Source organism: Trachypithecus francoisi, unplaced genomic scaffold, assembly GCF_009764315.1.
Source record: "Trachypithecus francoisi isolate TF-2019V2 unplaced genomic scaffold, Tfra_2.0 Lachesis_group3, whole genome shotgun sequence".
NCBI lineage: Eukaryota > Metazoa > Chordata > Mammalia > Primates > Cercopithecidae > Trachypithecus > Trachypithecus francoisi.
The window spans coordinates 30,817,566-30,835,290 of record NW_022681468.1 but is presented as its reverse complement, the minus strand read 5'-3'; the positions used below and the strand labels follow the sequence as shown (position 1 = coordinate 30,835,290).

General features: G+C 48.6%; 1 protein-coding gene across 3 annotated transcripts in view; it reads left to right on the top strand.

Moving 5' to 3' along the window:
• ESRRB (estrogen related receptor beta) overlaps positions 1-17,725 on the top strand; it is a 191,723-nt gene that overhangs the window by 55,806 nt on the left and 118,192 nt on the right. The window contains exon 1 of one of the 3 annotated variants that reach the window (XM_033187336.1): positions 3,838-4,101. The exons of 1 other annotated variant lie outside the window; for it this stretch is intronic. Coding sequence is in view for 1 of the 2 variants with exons in the window: in XM_033187334.1 (XP_033043225.1) it covers positions 9,019-9,068 (50 nt within the window). In the remaining variant the exon portion in view is untranslated. Of the gene's footprint in view, positions 1-3,837; positions 4,102-8,979; positions 9,069-17,725 lie in introns of those variants that run through there. One more of the 3 variants, XM_033187334.1, reaches the window with a different exon arrangement.

The window sequence follows — 17,725 nt, the reverse complement described above, 5'->3', positions numbered from 1 at the left end:
TTGCAGTGAGCCGTGATCATGCTACTGCACTCCAGCCTGGGCAACAGGGGGCGATCCTGTCTTGAAAAAAAAAAAAAAATTCACCCCACGAAGCAGTGCACAGAGAGGGAGAAAGAGGGAGAAATTTGGGGAGCTGCCTCCTGAACTTCTGGGTGCCATCATGTGGCTTCTCAGCAAGCCAGATCTTAGGCACTGGGAGTGGAGGTGAGATTTCACCCCGAGAGGGAAGCTGACTAAGAGAGACAAAAAAAGAAGGCAGTCCAGGGAAACCGAGCCAACAGCTTGTGTGTGGTACAGGGTCGACACCTAAGTATTTGCTCTTCCATGGGCAGGGACAACCCATCCCTCCTTGTCCCATGTTTCTCCCCTTCCTTGTGGTGCTCAGACACCCTGCAGAAGGCCTTTGACCCCCTCCACATTTAAGTCCTTTCACCCTTCCAGTTTCCTTTTTTTTGTTGTTTTTTTTTTTGAGACAGAGTCTCGCTCTGTCACCCAGGCCTGAGTGCAGTGGTGCGATCTCAGCTCACTGAAGCCCCTGCCTCCTAGGTTCAAGCGATTCTCCTGCCTCAGCCTCCTGAGTAGCTGGGACTACAGATGTGTGCCACCATGCCTGGCTATTTTTTTTTTTTTTTTTTTTTTTTGTATTTTTAGTAGAGACGGGGTTTCACCATGTTAACCAGGATGGTCTCAATCTCAATCTCAAAAAAGACCTTGTGATCTGCCCGCCTCGGCCTCCCAAAGTGCTGGGATTACAGGCATGAGCCACCGAGCCCGGCCCCAGTATGCTTTCAAAGCAAGTGCCTCAGAGCTGAGTGTAAAACTCCCTCTGTGTCTTCAGGAAGGGAGAGTAAAGAGGAATTATTGCTGCTCCCTGCTCTGCTGGGCTTGGTAGAATTACCCCAAAGCAGTGTTTATCATGCCATGAAGCTGGATGCCCATGTTTAATGTGCTATCTGTTCTGACCCCAGGTGTCTCTCTGCATCACTGCTCTCCAACCAGCGATCCTACAGTCTGTGGCTCAGCTGAGGGGCATTGCTGACAAGTGTATTACTGGTGTTTATCCATATTAAATCTTGTAGCGGTGACTGCCTTTTACCTATTTTTCTAAACTCTCTGATTCCTCTGTAGTTTCCCTTCCTGCTTAGTCTTGTCCTTCTTGGAAAGGCAAACCTCCTAAGTCAGGAATTCTGTTGAAGCTTGGTGTTCCCAATTGTTTATGAAGAATAAAGATGTTATGGATGGCCGTGCTATGAAGCTCGAGCCTTCATGAAGAATTGTACTGTCCCATTCATAATTACATCATTCAGAGAGGCGGGGAGTTCACCAATGGGACTGCTTTAATTACAGTATACATCTGTGAAGGTAATGGTCAGCCAGCACTTTTCTCATGTAAAAACACAGTTAAAAGCTGTCATCTTGGCTGGGCGCTGTGGCTCACGCCTGTAATCCCAGCACTCTGGGAGGCTGAGGTGGGCAGATCACCTGAGGTCAGGAGTTTGAGACCAGCCTGGCCAACATGGTGAAGTCCTGTCTCTACCTAAAATACAAAAACTAGCTGGGCACAGTGGTGAGTGCCTGTAATCCCAGCTACTTGGGAGGCTGAGGCAGGAGAATCGCTTGAACCAGGGAGTTGGAGGCTGCAGTGAGCCGAGATGGCGCCACTGTACTCCGGCCTGGCAACATCTCAAAAAAAAAAAAAAGCTGTCATCTTAACCATGTTTTATATAGGTCTACACTTTAGAAAACACTGATCTTTGATTTTTCTTTTCTTTGAGTTTGTTTGTTTGTTTGTTTGAGACAAGATCTAGCTCTGTTGCCCAGGCTGGAAGGCAGTGGCATGATCTTGGCTCACTGCAACCTTTGCCTCCCAGGCTTAAGCAATTCTCCTGCCTCAGCCTCCCTAGTAGCTGGGACTACAGGCGCATACCATGGCGTGTGGCCAATTTTTGTATTTTCTGTAAAGACGGGGTCTTGCCATGTTGCCCAGGCTGGTCTCAAACTCCTGAGCTCAGGTGATCCACCTGTTTCAGCCTCCCAAAATGTTGGGATTACAGGCATGAGCCACCACGCCTGGCCTTGATGCTTGATTTTTCCTAAAACCTGGAAGAATTTGCTGGGTTTTTTTTCTCTCCACAAAACATTTTACTAGAGCAAAAATAAAATGCATTTATTCCAAAAAATAATTGGGTACAATGAAGTTCTACCTTAATTGAGCCATTAGGAAACAAAAACACCTTTGAATGTCCCCAGTGCTTAATTTTCTGTCATTCATACTAGGGAGACAGGCTCTGTCAACATGTTTCTTTGTTTGCACTTAACAACAATACAAGTGTGTGTGCTGCTTTAGAATTAATTTTCCAAAAGTTTCCCATATTTTATGGTTTCTCTAAAATAGTTATCTTTTAGAATAGACACGCAAATGGAGGCATAATCTGTGAGTCTGCAATGAAATTATTTATTCTTTCTGTGGCCGTTGCTGACCATGGGATTTCTGCAGTTAAAACTATCATCAGCCAAAGAGAACTTTTTCTTCTACCAGTGATGAGAGCCTAGAAACAAATTGCTTGCATTACTGTTTGTAATCAACTATGTATTCTCAAATTATGCTCAAATTGTTGCCAAAACTGGGGGTGGTGGGTCATGCCTGTAATCCCAGCACTTTGGGAGGCTGAGAAGGATGGATTACCTGAGGTCAGAAGTTCGAGACCAGCCTGGGCAACATGGCAAAACCCCATCCCTGCTAAGAAAAAACACAACAGTTAGCTGGGTATGGTGGTGGGCGCCTATAATCCCAGATACTTAGGTGGCTGAGGCAGGAGAATTACTTGAACTCGGGAGATGGAGGTTGCAGTGAACTGAGATCGTGCCACTGTACTCCAGTCTGGGCAACAAGAGTAAAACTCTGTCTCAAAAAAAAAAAAAAAAAAATTGTTGCCAAAGTCACAAGAAACTAGATGATAACATAATATGTGATGTGAACAAAAATAAGGTCAAGTTTCTTTGTTATAAGAAAAAACTCCACAATCCACTGTAATGGAAAATATTTAATGAGACAGATCATTCATTCAGTCAATAGCTAGTCGTTCAATGCCTCTTCACTACCAGGTACTATCGAGGTATGGTATTCTTTCTCTCCCTCTGGTCTCCCTTCTCCTCCTCCTTCATTTTCTCTTTGTGCTTCTCCTACTCCTCTTTTTCTCCCTTAGAAATCTGGCAGGGGATAAAGCTATTACAGTCATAATGTGCTCCTATTCTCCTGGTAGTTGGGAGGAAAAGAAGATTTTTGTTTCTATGGAGAGACAAATCTCACTTTCCTCATCCTCCAACCTGCCTGCTCATTGCAGCTGCCATCTTGCATAGGGCGTATGGGAAGAAGGAATCTATGGTAAAGAGAGAACTTTAATATGTTAGTCAGCTGTGTTGGTGAGAATGGATCTTGAGGCTCAGAAAAAAGAAAAACTAATGGAGCTTTGAAATATCTGGAAGTTATTCCAAGACCCCGGTAGGGATTTCAGATAACGAAATGGATGACGCTGGTGGTGGGAGGGCACTCAAGCGTTTATTCACTCAAGATGCCCCCTTCATATTTTATCCTTGGTGTCATGGCAGCAGTGCTAATAGGACATGAGCCTTCTTGCCCCAATAATGGCCCATTACGGCTTCAGGAAAAGCCATCATGTTTCCGCAGCATTTATCTGTCAGCAGGAGACTATTATGAGAGCACAAACTCACATTGTATTAACGTTATCAGTTAATTATGATCCTTGGGACCAGTGCCAGCCAATGGGCTAGCAGTCTGCTGACCATCACTCAGGGATATAACTCCACACCCCCAAATTCAAGCATGTGAGAAGACAGCAGGTCCGCAGAGATGTGTGGTCAGGGGCATTTCCCCGTCCGGGAGCCCACGGGCACTGTCCTCAGAGATGCGCAGGTTAGGCTCGCCATCTAGGCCAGGCCCACCTTAGTCATTGTGGACTGGCAACGGAAGCTCTTCCTGGACACGCCTGCCCCAGCCCTCACCCTGGGGTGGAACAGAAATGAGCTTGGCTTGCAACTCAGACCATTACATGGAGGCATCCTCCCCTTCCTGGGCTGGTGGTAAGAAGTGGCTACACACTGTGGGTGTTTCTGAAGGCATCACTCCCACCTGGAAACTTGGTTTAAGGAAAACGGGGATGGGTGAGGGATGGGGATGGCATAAACATGCAGTTAGCATTCCCGCACTCACTGGATTTAGAGAGCATGTGGTGCAGTTAGCATTCCCACACTCACTGGATTTGGAGAGCATGTGGTGCAGTTAGCATTCCCACACTCACTGGATTTAGAGAGCATGTGGCAAATGATCCAAAAATGCCTGTTGGGTCTTGTCTTTTAGTGAGGAAGCCGTCAAGCCCTCTGCTCTCCTGGGGACCAAGCTGGCTCCACCAGATTCTACTAAGTTGCCTGGCTTGAAAGGTGGAAGAAGTATCCTCCTGTTGTTGGTCTTAGGGGAGCATAGGGCAGGGAGGGGATTTGAGGACCTGAGAGACACTGCTTGCTGCTGCCTCATTTGTGCAAAAATGGCTGGGGTCCAGGGAGACTGTCTCTAGAGAGGGAAGACACTCCCAAGACTGGGTTCTGTTAAGAATGGAGATTTTCTCCCGACCTCTGGCAAGAGTTGCTATGCTGGGTTAGCCTGCATATATCATGATGAGACTGCTCTAGTGACACCCTGAGATCTAGTCCCTGGAGTAGGATGGCGTACCCTGAGGACTTAGGCATGCTGGGGTGGGAAAGGGTAGGTGGTTAGTGGCGATCTGTGTTTGTCTAGATCTCTGACATACTCAGTGCTTTTTGTACCCAGGGAAATAGAGGCATGGGGGACAGAGTGGGTTAGGCTGTGTGTGAATATTTTTCCTAATTATCTGCCACCTGGAGCACTGCTCACTGTAGGACAGCAGCCTATGACATCGGCATCCACCAACCAGTGCTTCCTTTTTACCTCCCAGGAAACCACTGGGGGAAGGGTGAGGACACAGAAGCCTGGGTTCCCTCTGTCCACCAGGCGAAGAGTGTGTGGAGTGTGTTGTATTGGACAGTTCTCGTTTGTCTTCATATTTCTTAGGAAAGAGCTCAAACTCAGGGAAGGAGAGAGTAGGAAAGGCAGAGTGGCAGGGCATGGTGGCTCATGCCTATAATTCCAGCACTTTGGGAGGCTGATGCAGGCAGATCACAAGAGGCCAGGAGTTCTAGACCAGCCTGGGCAACGTGGTGAAACTCTGTCTCTACTAAAAAATGCAAAAACTAGCCAGGCGTGCTGGTGGGTGCCTGTAGTCCCACCTACTCGGGAGGCTGAGGTGAGAGGATGGCTTGAGCCCAGGAAGCAGAGGTTGCAATGTGCTGAGATCATGCCACTGCACTCTAGCCTGGGCGACAGAGCTGGACCTTGTCTCAAAAAGAAAGAAAGAAAGGAAAGCAAAGGGACTTGTCTTTTAAGATTTAGATTTAGGAATTGAATAAGTAGAAACTCAGTGACCACAGATGGCATGCTTTGCCAGATATTCTCTGTGTGACCTTGGGCAGGTCACTTCACCACAGAGGGAAATTTACAAATTTCCTTTGTCAAATCTGATGATGGTTCTAAATGGTTTTCTGAGTCCCTCCTAGCTGTAAGGTGCTATGAATGTAATGAATATCAATTTAAAGGCATTTGTCACAAAAACAACATGAGCTGCTGTCATCTTACATCCCCCACACTTACTGCATCTAATAGCTTTTGTCCACTTTCCTTTTGGCTGACTTGCCCACCTAGGGGTGTAAGTACTGGGGTGGAAGGTAGTGAAGGGATGGCTTAGAGCTCTTGCTGGGCATGGATCACAAACAGCCCCTGCTCTAGGTGAGCAGTAAACTAAATCATGATTGGTTGACTGCATTTTAGGCTTGAAGAAAGCCAAGAACGCTGCCCACCCTACTCCTCCCCTGCACAGCCTGTTTTCTGCAGAATAGATGACTTTGGCAAGGTCACATGGAGGAGTCAGGACCGGATCCCAGAGTTCTGTACTGTCCCACACTGCTGCCTCTCCAGTCAGAGGCAGGGAGCCTGACCCTGGCTTTGGGAAGGAATCCATCCTCTGTGAGTGGGTTGAGGGCAGAGTGGGGAAAATGTGGGCCCCATGCACAGTGTGGGACCCAGGTAGGTTTGTCCGGAGAATCACAGGAGGAGCCTGGGCCTGCCGAGTTGGATCATGCCACTGGGGTGTCCCGGCAGCTGACCCTCATCTCTCCTCTTGCAGAGTCAGGAAAGAAATGAGAAAGAACTTGGCCCCAGGGCTCAGTGAGAGAAGGCTCAGGCAGAGGAAGGCTGAGAAGGCCTCGGTCTCCAGGAGCTTACTTCCGCCTGGAGGACAACCAGCTAGTGCCCAGAGATGAGGCCCGGGTCACCTTCATGCCTGGACCTTAGAGGCAGAGATACTGTATGCAAGCATTAGCCTAGTGTTTTAACCAATGTAGACCCCAGTTTCTCCTCATTTGCTCCCAGCGGCTTTGAATCCATTGCTTTGGGCTGTGACGTGGTCTTTCCTTTCAGGCTGTGGAGAGGACTTTATTTTTACCAAGTGTGTTTTGTTTCCAGTTAAAAACGGTGCACCCACACATAGTAAGGAGCCACGGGGCCCCCAAACCTATCAGTGCCTTCTTCCTGAGCAGTGGCCTGTCACTCAGTAGGCTGTGGTACCCCACTCCAAACTCCTACAGGTTAGCCATTCATTCAGCAAAATCTTCGTCAAACAACTGTGATGTACCAGGTACCTTAAGATGCTGGGGATTCTCTGGTGAACAAAAAGAGACATGGTCCCTACTCCCATGGAGCTTATAGTCTAGTGAGGGAAGGGTGGAGGAGGGAAGGGCCACTCATGCCAGTACACAGACAATTGTAAACTGTGATGAACTACCCAAAGCAAAGCGAACCACAGAAGGTTCTAGCACGATATGGAAGGTGGGGCCTTCTCAGTGGCAGGTGTAAAGACTGGGGCCCAGAGGGAGGGCAGCAGGGACTGTGGAGAGGAACACAGGGACCTGCAGGAACCTGTCATAGGATGCCTTCCCTGGAGGTCAAGGACTGGGGCCTGTTTCCTAATTGCAGCAACAGAACATTGAATGTGCATTTTACAAAGCGCTCCCTGGTTGCTGTGTGCCTGGAGAATGGATTTAAGCGGGGCAGAAAGGTTGCAGAGAAACTAGCCGCTGAGGACTTGGTGAGAGATTATGGTCATGTAGAAGCCAGGCTCAGCCAGGGAAGCATCTCTGCACCCCTCTTTCTGTCTCTGATGAAGTACCTATGTGATTTTAAAAAATCGGAGGCTGCTGAGGGGCTACTGACAAAGGAGACATCTTCATCCATCTCTCTGTGAGATGCCTTCCTGAGCCTTGTGCCCAGAGAATCCCACTCATCCCTCCACTTCAGCACTTATGAAAAATCTCAGCTCTGTTTCCCAACCTGCACAAGCACATTTATCCAAGTCAAAAATCATCTGCGATCCTTCTGCCCACTCTCCCAGCCCCGGCCCAGGCGACTGGCCCCTCCTGGGGTTTCTCACAACCCTCCCTGCTTTTATTCCTGAAGTGCTTGAACATTGCCTGCAGTTACACTCCATTTAGACATTATTTTGATGATAAAATTATGTCTCCCCCCTACTGCTCATTGTCTTCTGCAGAATATAGGAGAATAAGGTGATAGTCTCTCCTAAGGGCTTTTGCCCCCTTTTAAATAATTCTATACCTACTCCTTTCCCCACACTCATTTGAATCATCAAATTGATTATTATCCCTGTGGCTGGTGCATCTCAAAAGATGAAAAACCCCAGAAGCAGGGTTGGGGCATAACTTACAGCTGATTTTGGTACAGTGGCATCCCATAATATTCGGGTTCACTGAGGGAGCAGCTGACGGGCATACAGGTGCATTTGTAGCTGGGGATTCAGGTGTGTATTTCAAAGTGTGTACTTGTGCCTTGGAGTGGATGTGGCGGGTAAGTTGATCATTTTCACCACGATTGTATCTTCCTAAGCAGACAGGAATTTATTTGCTCATGTCTGTGTCCTGGGTACATTTCAGAGAGCTGCCAATGACTACAGCATCACTTCATACATCGAGAGAACGTTTTATAGATGTGCACCCTGCATCTAGCCGTATGAGAGTGGTGCAGAACTGACTGGCCCAGGTGATAAGAACTGGGAAGGGAATCTGTTTCTCTCCTGCTTTCTTGCTGTGCCTCACCTGCTGGCCTGACCCTTTGCACTTTTGCGCACACAGCGCAGGATTTGAGGCTGACTCTTCTCTTTGGTGCGTGGGTGGAGAAATGTGACTCATTTTTAATTTGGAAAACAAATCAATTCCAGAAAGGCTGAGAGGTGAGTTTGCTAAGACCTGCCAGTTAAAAGATGGGATGGGGTGGCTGGGGGGTATGTAAGCAGCAAATCTCCCCTCACCCCGAGACCCACCTGGCAGTTGGACATTCCCCCCACCCCCCCACCGCCTTTAACTGCGAGAAGGCAGACCTTAGGGCTCTAACACCCACTACTCCTATTGCTCAGGAGGTGGGGACCTTGCGCGCTGAGCGTCTTATTCCATTGAAGTCTCTCTGGCTCACCCCCCTCCCCCCACCCCAGCTTGATTCTGTCACTTTAAGTCCAGCCCCTGAGAGATAGCCAATAGGAGCCAAATCATACATCAGTCTCCCAGCCTTAAAGCTACAGTAGGGTTAGTGGGCTCCAAGTCTCTGGTGCCCCAGCCTCCTCCACGGCTTCTCATCCCCTCTGCCCGCTTGCTCCGGAGCGTGCGGATGAGTGGGAGCGCCCGGCTCTGCACGCACGGGTCTCTGCCTCCCTCTCCCCGGCCGGGGCCGCATCCTCCCACTCTGCGTTCTCGCGCTCACTGTGCCCTGCCCGGGCTCGCACCTTGCCCGTGCCCTTCACTCGCTCTTCCGCGTGATTTCCCCGCCGCCTTTCTCTACCAACTGGGAATGCTAAAACGGGACTGATGGACGTGTCCGAACTCTGCATCCCGGACCCCCTCGGCTACCACAACCAGTAGGTGCCCTGCTTCTCGGTCTGTCTGTCCTTCTGCCCGTCCGGCAGTCTCTGTCTTGGGGATGGCCGTTCCTTTTCTGAACATTCTTGTGTAAAAGTGGAAGGGACTTCGGGGGGCACTTGGGGGACGAAGGAGGGGAAAAGCCGCACACTTCTGGGTTTCTTTCTAGGGCATAAACCCGCCTCTAACTTTTTCCCGCACCCCCTTTTACAAATCCACTTTCGGGCAAGAGTGGCGCTTTCTCATGCACTTTCTCCCTTTCTCTCTCCTCTCTGATCTTGCTCCGCGGTGAGAAAATATTTGAGTTTTTGTGGAATGGAGCAAAAAGGGAAGAAGAAACCCAGAACAGGTGCAGGGATGTGGTTGCAAGGATGTCCTGTCCCGTCGGGGAAAGCCTTCCCGAGGGCGCTTTGTTTTATTATTTCCATCCTGGGGACCAAAAATGATTCTGGCAAGAGAGAGAAAATCGAACGTGCCGCGGCGGTTTGGAAACTGCAGGCGGCCAGTGCCGCTCTCGCCTCGCGGTCCCCGTGGGGCGCCGGGAGGGTGCGCACGTGGCGCCGCGGATCCAGGGCGCCTGGGGGATGCGGACCCAGCGCTGCGTCGTAGGCAAAGTTCGCTCGCGGCTTTGGGGGAGGCTGCGCCCAGCGGAACAGACGGGCACGATTTCCCTGCTCCGAGGCGGCTTTGCGCTCGCGGTGCCAGAACTTGGGGTTATCCGAACGGCGTGGGCGCGGACGGCAGCCGGGGCTGCGAGAAGCGACTCTCAGGAACCGCGGGTCCCCAACCCCGGGGCAGCGCGCCAAGAGCGCAGAGTAGGAAAGTGAACTGATTGCCCAAGCAGCGGGTGGTCAACCCGCGTGTCCTGTCCGGGCTCTCGGGGGTCCCACTCTGTCCACCTACGGTTTCCCTCCCGGCACCGTCCACCGTCGCCGCCTCACCTGCTCGGGTACCTGCCCGGGTCTCCTCTTGGGCGCTGCGCACCCCACGGCGCCCCCGGCGGGTGTCCCGGAGGCAGGGTGTGTGCGTGTGCAAAGTGGTCCCTCGGAAGGCTTAATAATAATAATAATTAATAAAACTCTAGGTTCTCACGGACAGCTTTCCTGCTTAACTTTGTGCTCGTCTTCCTCTTTTTTTTCTGAGGCAAACTAAACTCTCAAAGTCAGCGTTTCTCCAGTTCCACCGTGCTTTCATGTGTGTACCACTCGCTCTCCCCTTCCCCCAAAGAACCACGACTACATCTCTAAAATATATACTCTGGATAATGTGGGGTCCCAGGAAGTACCTAACCCCTCTCCTGGCTGCACGAACTACCTCCACCACGGTGCACCCCGCTTGAGAGAGAGGGCAGCTGTCCACAGCAGGGCTTGTGTTGTTGACCAGACTGTTCCTGCTTCTAACCTGGGGATTTTCCCCACTCCACCATCGGGCAGAGGGCCCTTTAGATGCCCCCAGAATGTCGGCAGAAGGCGCTGGTCTGGGAGAGGAATCCTTAATAATAATGGATTCCGATTTCCATCAGCTTGAAAAGTGGCTTTCATTCCTTTTAAAGGTTAGATTCCAGCTGGGGTGGGGATGGGGTGGGAGAACCTGAGGTTAGTGAGGTTGTGGACAGTTTTGGTGCTTTGGAGCATCTCCTTACATAAAATGATCAAGTATGACAAATATTGGATATTTAAATTATTAAGGCTCCCTGTCTCCAGAGGTGACTTCTTTAGTTGAGCACAAAATACTTATGTGTTTGTCCCTGGCTCAAGTCATAGTCAATAAATATGAAAATTCGTATGAAGGAAGTCCATTCTTTGATTATGCTTACCAGGAAAGCAAGGAGTGAGACGGAGGCTTTAACAGCTGGGTAATTCATCGAGTTGACGGCAGCCCTGACTGGAGTTTGAGGAGAAATATGGGCAAAAAGGCAATGTAAGGGAAGCAGCAGAAGGAAGTGAGGGAGCTGAGGTCCTGGGGGTCTGGGAAAGGTTTGAGATGGAAATCATTTATAAACTAAGCTTGACAGGGGTTTAGATCCCCAACCTTTCCCGGTTTCTTCGCAAAGAATTAGCTTCTCACTCCATGGGGCGCAGGAAAAGCCAAAGATATACCTGCCGTCTCCACCCAGGAACTGAGCACCCCTGTGAGATGTCATTTCTCAAAGCCCAGGACCCACTGGGCGGCAGCCCAGGCATTGGTGAACTGGCCTCTTACACATATATGTGCGGCCTGGGGAGGGTCCGCATGTGCTGTGGCGCAGAGGGGCATCATTTCAAGGACGAGCTTGTGGAGGTCTGGGGCTGGTGTCTGGGGAGACATCTTTCTGACCTCTACCCCACGGCTTTGTGACATAGCTTTAGAGCCATAGGTAGCAAAGTAACAGAGTGGGGGACTGGATTCTTTGGTTTGGTAGAAAGATGGTAGGACAAAGCGATCCCTTACAGTGCTGGCATTTCTAAGGGAACATACAGTGAGTGGGTTCGGGTACGCTCGGCTCACAATTTTGATCCCTGTGGATTGGTTGACATTCCCGGACTTGAGAAAACCCAAGGGCACAGGGACTAGAGTTGAGGGAGGAGGAACTCTCTGGTCCTCCCTTTGCTTCTAACACACAGAGAGCATTTGTTAATGTTGTAGTGTCATTCTCACTTTCCCAGGTGAGAAATGAACACACACACACAGAAACATACATACCTTCCTACCTTGCTCTCCTTCATTTTCATTTTCCTGTAGCTAATCCTGTAGGTGACTCCATTACCCTTTCTAATCAATATTTTATGTACATATATAATCACCCAGAGTGGCAGGCAGCGTGCTCACCTGTGTGTGCCTGTGTACAAATGGGTCCATGACTGGACCCACTGGAGACCCACCGCACACAGCCCAGAGAACAAGGGGGCTGTCTTCCCCACCATCCGATGACCACTTTGCTGTTGTTAAAGAAACAAAGAACAAATTGTCCTGAAGGTAAAATATGTGAGTTCACACGTAGAAAAAATGCCACATGGTAATTCAGAGTCAGTGACCCAGAGAAAAACAAAGGGGGAAATTAATTTTTAATGGTACATTTAAAAATAAATCAGAGTGAGGACATTAGTCTCAGTTTTCCAAGGGAGGGGCTCTAGGAAATAAATCTTTATGTGCCTGTCACCCTTCTGGAGGTGTGTGCTGCCGTGGAAGACGATGGGTGATAGGAGGTGGGAGGTGTTCAGGCCTGAAGGCGATAAACTGGGAGGAGACATTAGGTCAATGTTGGAGGGCCCCGGTCCCAGGTAAGGCCCTTTCCAGCTCAGTGAGATCCTGACATCACTGGAAATTTCCTCTTGGAGTTTGTTACTTCCCCCAACCCTTTTCATTTTAGAAACAATCCTTTATTTTGCTGATAACGAGGATATATGAAAAAGATCTGTTTCTTAAAACAAACAAAACAAAACAAAAAAAAACACGAAGAAATAACCTGGCCACCAAACAGGAACCTTTTTATTCTATTGATTTGGAGTAATCAATAAATATTCCATTTAGTCTGGGAGAGGAGGGGCAGAGGGGACTTTCGGGGAAAGCACTTCGAAGGAGGTGGCGGTGACAGAGATTTCATGTCACACTCTGCCTTCTCAGAGCACCCCTGGCCCTAGCTCGGGGGCCCTTATAACTTTGTCCTGCATGCGCTCCATTAATATTCCTGATAATTGGACATCTTGCCAAGTGGTTTTTAAAGATAATCTAAACTCATTGAGAAAGTTTATCCCCTTCCTCGGCCCTCTGCTGAATGCCCTTTTTCTTTTGAGCAAAGATCTGCCTACCTCTGATGGGCCAGAGGAAGGATGCGTGTGACAGAGAGACATTGAGGGAGCGTGTGCATTGGTGGTGGGTGGTGGAGTTGACCGTGAATGAGTAGGATTCAGAAGGAGACAGAATTTGAAGACGGTAGACAAGCAAGGAACAGGATGCTTTTGGCCTGCCTCTGCAGCGCCCTTCTCTAGAACTTGTCTTCCCAGGTTCTTTAAGTGACTTCTTCAAAATGATTAAAATTCTTTTTGGTTCCAAATTTAAGGGAAGAGATGGCAGATATTTAGACCATAATGTCCTCCTTCAAAGTAAAGCCCACACCACATCTTGATTGCCTCCATTCTGGCGTCCCCCAGCACCTACAGGCCATCATTGGGTCTCTGTCCATTTCTCTCTTAAGTGAGAACCTCGAAATGCTCTTCCTACTGAGCAGGAGCTCTGCCCAGAATTAGTGAGGACGCCGCACAGCTCCCCTGGGAGCTTCTGTCATAGAGTCTGGTGGCTCTTGACTGAATGTTGCTGGGGTGGGGAGCCCCAGCTTGACTCGAATGCTCAACTTCTGGGGTCCTCCAGTGACACTACAGCCCCTAGAGGTGCTGCCAGTGTAGCATCTAAGGAAGGACCCCAGGAAGCCAGGAGGGTACAAGCTGAGAATCGGCAGTAACTAGGCAAATCTGGTCCAGAATCTTCCTGAACATCCAGCCTGTTTGCCCTTGAAGCCTTACGTTGATTTCTAGAGATAAATCAAAGACCTTTTTAGCATGTATGTATGCACTGGTGACCCCTGATTGGGCTCTGTCTCTGGTGAGTTTGCCCTTCCTCAGCCCCAGCAGCCTTAGACCTCTGGGGACGGTCACAGACATGGTCTTCCCTCGGAGGAGGGGCCCTTAGGCTTTGGGTGGCCCTGGTATCCCCTGGTATGGGTGGAGTGGGATTATATCCTGGTAGCCCTGTCGACTGGTGTGGCTTCGTCCCTGTACGGGGAGGTTGTGGTGTTTATAATTGCAAATGTAATTAGCAGACCAGCTCTGGGGGACTGGGAGGCTCAACTTCTCTGCACATCACGGTGACCCCTGTAATGGCTGGCCCGGCAGATTAACCCTCACCGGGCCAGCCTGCTTCCTGCCACTGGTGAGGCTGCTGACCTTCTCTGATAATGGCAGGGCTGTCCTGGGACCAAACACCTTCCTCGGAGGGGTTGTCAGGGCAATGACTGGGAGAGATCCGTAGTTGGGAGGTGTTTTTCTTCCCTAGGGCACTGGGCTGGTGACCCTCGCCTCTTGAGACACCGTTACCCTGGGCAGCAGGCTGTGCTGGGCCATTTCTTCCCTCGTGTTCCTGGCCACACTGGAAGGATGTGATGGAAGGACTTTGAGTGCATGCTGGTCATTTCTGTGGCTCTAAAGGGACTCATTGTGACTTCCCTCTGGTGCTTCGGGGCTCAGCGCGCAGTAGCTTGTGTTCACCCACCTCATCAGCTTCTTCTCAGAGCCAGCTTTGGGGAGGTGACTGTTCGCTGGCTCCTGGACTCTGAGCAGGTGTTCCACAGAGCTGGACTGCTTCGGGTGGTCCCACTCAGAGTGGTGAGGGAAGCTGGTCATAGGACAGCACAGGCTCAATTTGTTTCTAGGAACAGAGACCTCCCCAGTTAACCATCTAACAAAAAGACATCAAAACACCAGACAAGTGGGGAACATGGAGCTGCGTGGTCTGTTCCCTCCCTGCTATGGGTGTGCTTGTATTTGCCTCTCTAGGGTGCCCCTCTGTACTGATCAGGATTAAAATCATCAAGGGTCCTAACAGGACCTTTCTTTATAAGTCATTGCTTAACAGAGTGTCAAGTCCTTCTGTGCCGCCAACGAAGCCCCTGTTGTAGAGGATGTTTCTGAACCTTGAAACATCAAAAGCCATGTCCATGCCTAAGAGACTTTCCACCATGGGAAACCTGTGTGTGCACATGTGTGAGTGTGTTCCGGTGGGTAGTCCCCTTTTAGATGGGGTGACAGTGGACAGGGGCTCTGCTATTTAAACATGTTCCTGCTGCCTGCTATACCCCTTGCCTGGGCTGAGGTCTGGCTGTGACCACATTCCAGCAGGGGCTGCCGTGCCTTGGGATTGGTTCATCCATGGTGCAAAGGGGACTACAGGGGCACCTGCTAGGTGGCTGTCCCTCTGGTTTGCCCGGAGGATTTCAGTCTTAAGAGCATCTCTGCAATTTTCTGGCCTGGGTAGGGCTGGGGCAGACCCCAGAGAGGGAGGGAAGGGAGTCCTGCCCTTCTCCAGGATAGCAGATGGCCACACTCAAAGGAGCATTTGGGCCATTCTGTTCCAGGTTCCCGACTTCCCCTTTTCTCCCTGGAAATAGCCATTGACAGGCTGTAGCTTAAAGAGTCAACTGTTTTCTTAAATCAAGGAAAATCATACTGGTTAATTAGCCCATGGGATGTTCACTATGGAGTCGGACTATGTGGAAATAAATTATTGGCTAAATGTTTTAAGTTCAGAATTGTCTGAGTTTGAGTTAAAATTGTATAAATCTAAAACAAAAGTTTTCCTGGGACTTAGAGATAGAATTTTTTCGTCTTCATTTTACTGTGCTTTTAAACCTATACACATTTTGGTCTAAAAGTTTCTTTTTAAAAAAAAAGTCTTTCTTTTGTTCCTTAGGACTTTAAAATATTCTATTCAATATTGTCATTCAGAGTCCCCAGGACTGAACCTTTTCAGGGAATGGTTTTCTGGAAAATGTTATTTTATTTCTCAAAGTCATTTCATTCAGAGGTCAAAAGGCAGTTAAACAAACTCCAACAAGCCTTTGTTTTTATCTTCTGATTTCAAATGTGATCAATTTTTATTGAAAATCATATCAGAGACCATAGGTGTTTACTAACTTCCTGCATTTAAACTGTCCGAACGTGAAGTGTCCAACTGAATTCAATTTTTTCTATCAAGGAAACGATGAGTTTAAAAACCCCAAATACTGAATGTGTCTTTAATTTGGCTCGTTTATTTTTAATGGCTTGAATTGACTTGAGTTCATAAATGAATTTTTTTTGTTTTATTCTTTTTGTTTATTCATTTTGAAATTTTTATTGTATTTATGTTTTTGGCATTTTCGTCTGGCTTATGCTTTAAAAATGACGCCTGATAAAGGGTTTTTGAGCATCACTGGCCTTTTCATGTGTTCTTGGTTTCTGAAGGGCAAAGAACAAGGAAATACAGGTGTAAGGAAATGCTATAGGAGAGGATGGAAGGGGTGAAGGAGGGTGATCTTTCAGATGAGATTTCTCTCGTGTTTTACAATTTAACATTTTCCTTTGTCTTCATTTTTTCCCCTCTATTTTTATTCCAACTTGCTGTAGTTTGCCCTTGTCCTTTTATCCCTCCTCGACTGTTTTGGAGGAAGGAGTGTAGGTATGTGGTCTGCCTGAGTGTGAGTGTGTGTGTGTGTGTGTGTATGTGTATGTGTGGCTGGTTGAGCTGTTCAGAGGTGCGGAGCATGATTAGTTGGGTAAAGTCCCAAAGCAGAATGCCTATAATTGGCCCCTCTGTTCTGATTCTGCCATCAATACGTTTATCCATGGTCACTGGCTGGCTCACGTTTTGGTGGAAAAAACAAGAAGGGTATAGACCTGCTGTTTAAAAGCAAATTTCAGGTGGTCTGTTTGTTACCTGAGGAGCATGGTGATAGGGGCTGCACGTATGGGTGAGGATATGAAGAAGCACTAAATTTTATTCAAAATTGATTTTTAAATCCCTCCCCTCATGTCACCGCCTACGCTTGGAACCCGAGTTTGGGATCTTGGTGATGCACAGTAAATGAGCTGTTGTATGCTTTTGTTTTTGTCTTCCTAATCGATCAGCAAAACACATTGCCTTTTGATGGTGAAACAGGAGTTCAGCATGCAGAGTGCAGTATTTATCCTCTTCCTTTTAGCTTCACTCTTTGTCATTTGTCTCTTGGGTGTGTTGACATTGTCTACCTAAGCAGTCAAGCTAACAAGCTTTGGCAGAAAGAACGCTGCTTTTACAGAAATAGTAGCAATTTTAATGTGATGGTTATAATAATTATGATTACAGTAATCACAGCTTGTACCTTTTTCTTCCCAAAAATCGCAAAGCAATTCTCATAACCATTTTTCTCATAGTAGCTGGATGAGGGTGGCCGTTTCTTGCTCCCAAACATAAATATCTTCGTGCAAACATAAGCATGCAAAGGCTGCAGGTTTGCATGTCTGAATTCACCCATGAGCAAAAACTCTCTGGTCTCTGAATACGAACAGGCAGGTAGAGGAGAATACGGTGTTAACCCCCGGCCCCCTGAGAAATGCTGGGTACTTTGCCTTTGAATGAAGACGGGAGAAATGTTTCTTGTTAGTGATGCTGTGCCAAGTTTGACCCCACTACCGCCAGCTTCTGTGCCCCCTGCCATGCTCTGCCTCCCAGTTTCCCTTGCTTCTTGGTTCCTCTGGCTGCGTTCTCATGAGAGGTTTGCAGACCAAAGGCACAGAGCGGACGAGGGGGGTTATGACTTGGCACATATGAGTATCTGAAAGAAGAACTGCGTGAAGAGAGAGGCAAAGTCACCTCTCCACCCTTGATCGCCTTCTTGGCTATTTGGCTTCTATGAGGCCGTTGTCCCTGCTCCTGGGTACCTCAACCTGCACTCTGGAGGTGATTAGAGGGAGGTCATCAGGGAACTGACCTCTCTGAATTTCTGTGACCCTTCTTGTGATGCTTCATGGCGACTCCCAGACCTGAAGCCTGCTCACCTACAGACCATGCTTATCTGTGCATTACTTTCGAATCTGACAATGCTTTTATTTCCTCTCTCATTTCCTTTTTTGTATATGTATCGTGGAATGAGGAAGCAGCTCTGCTT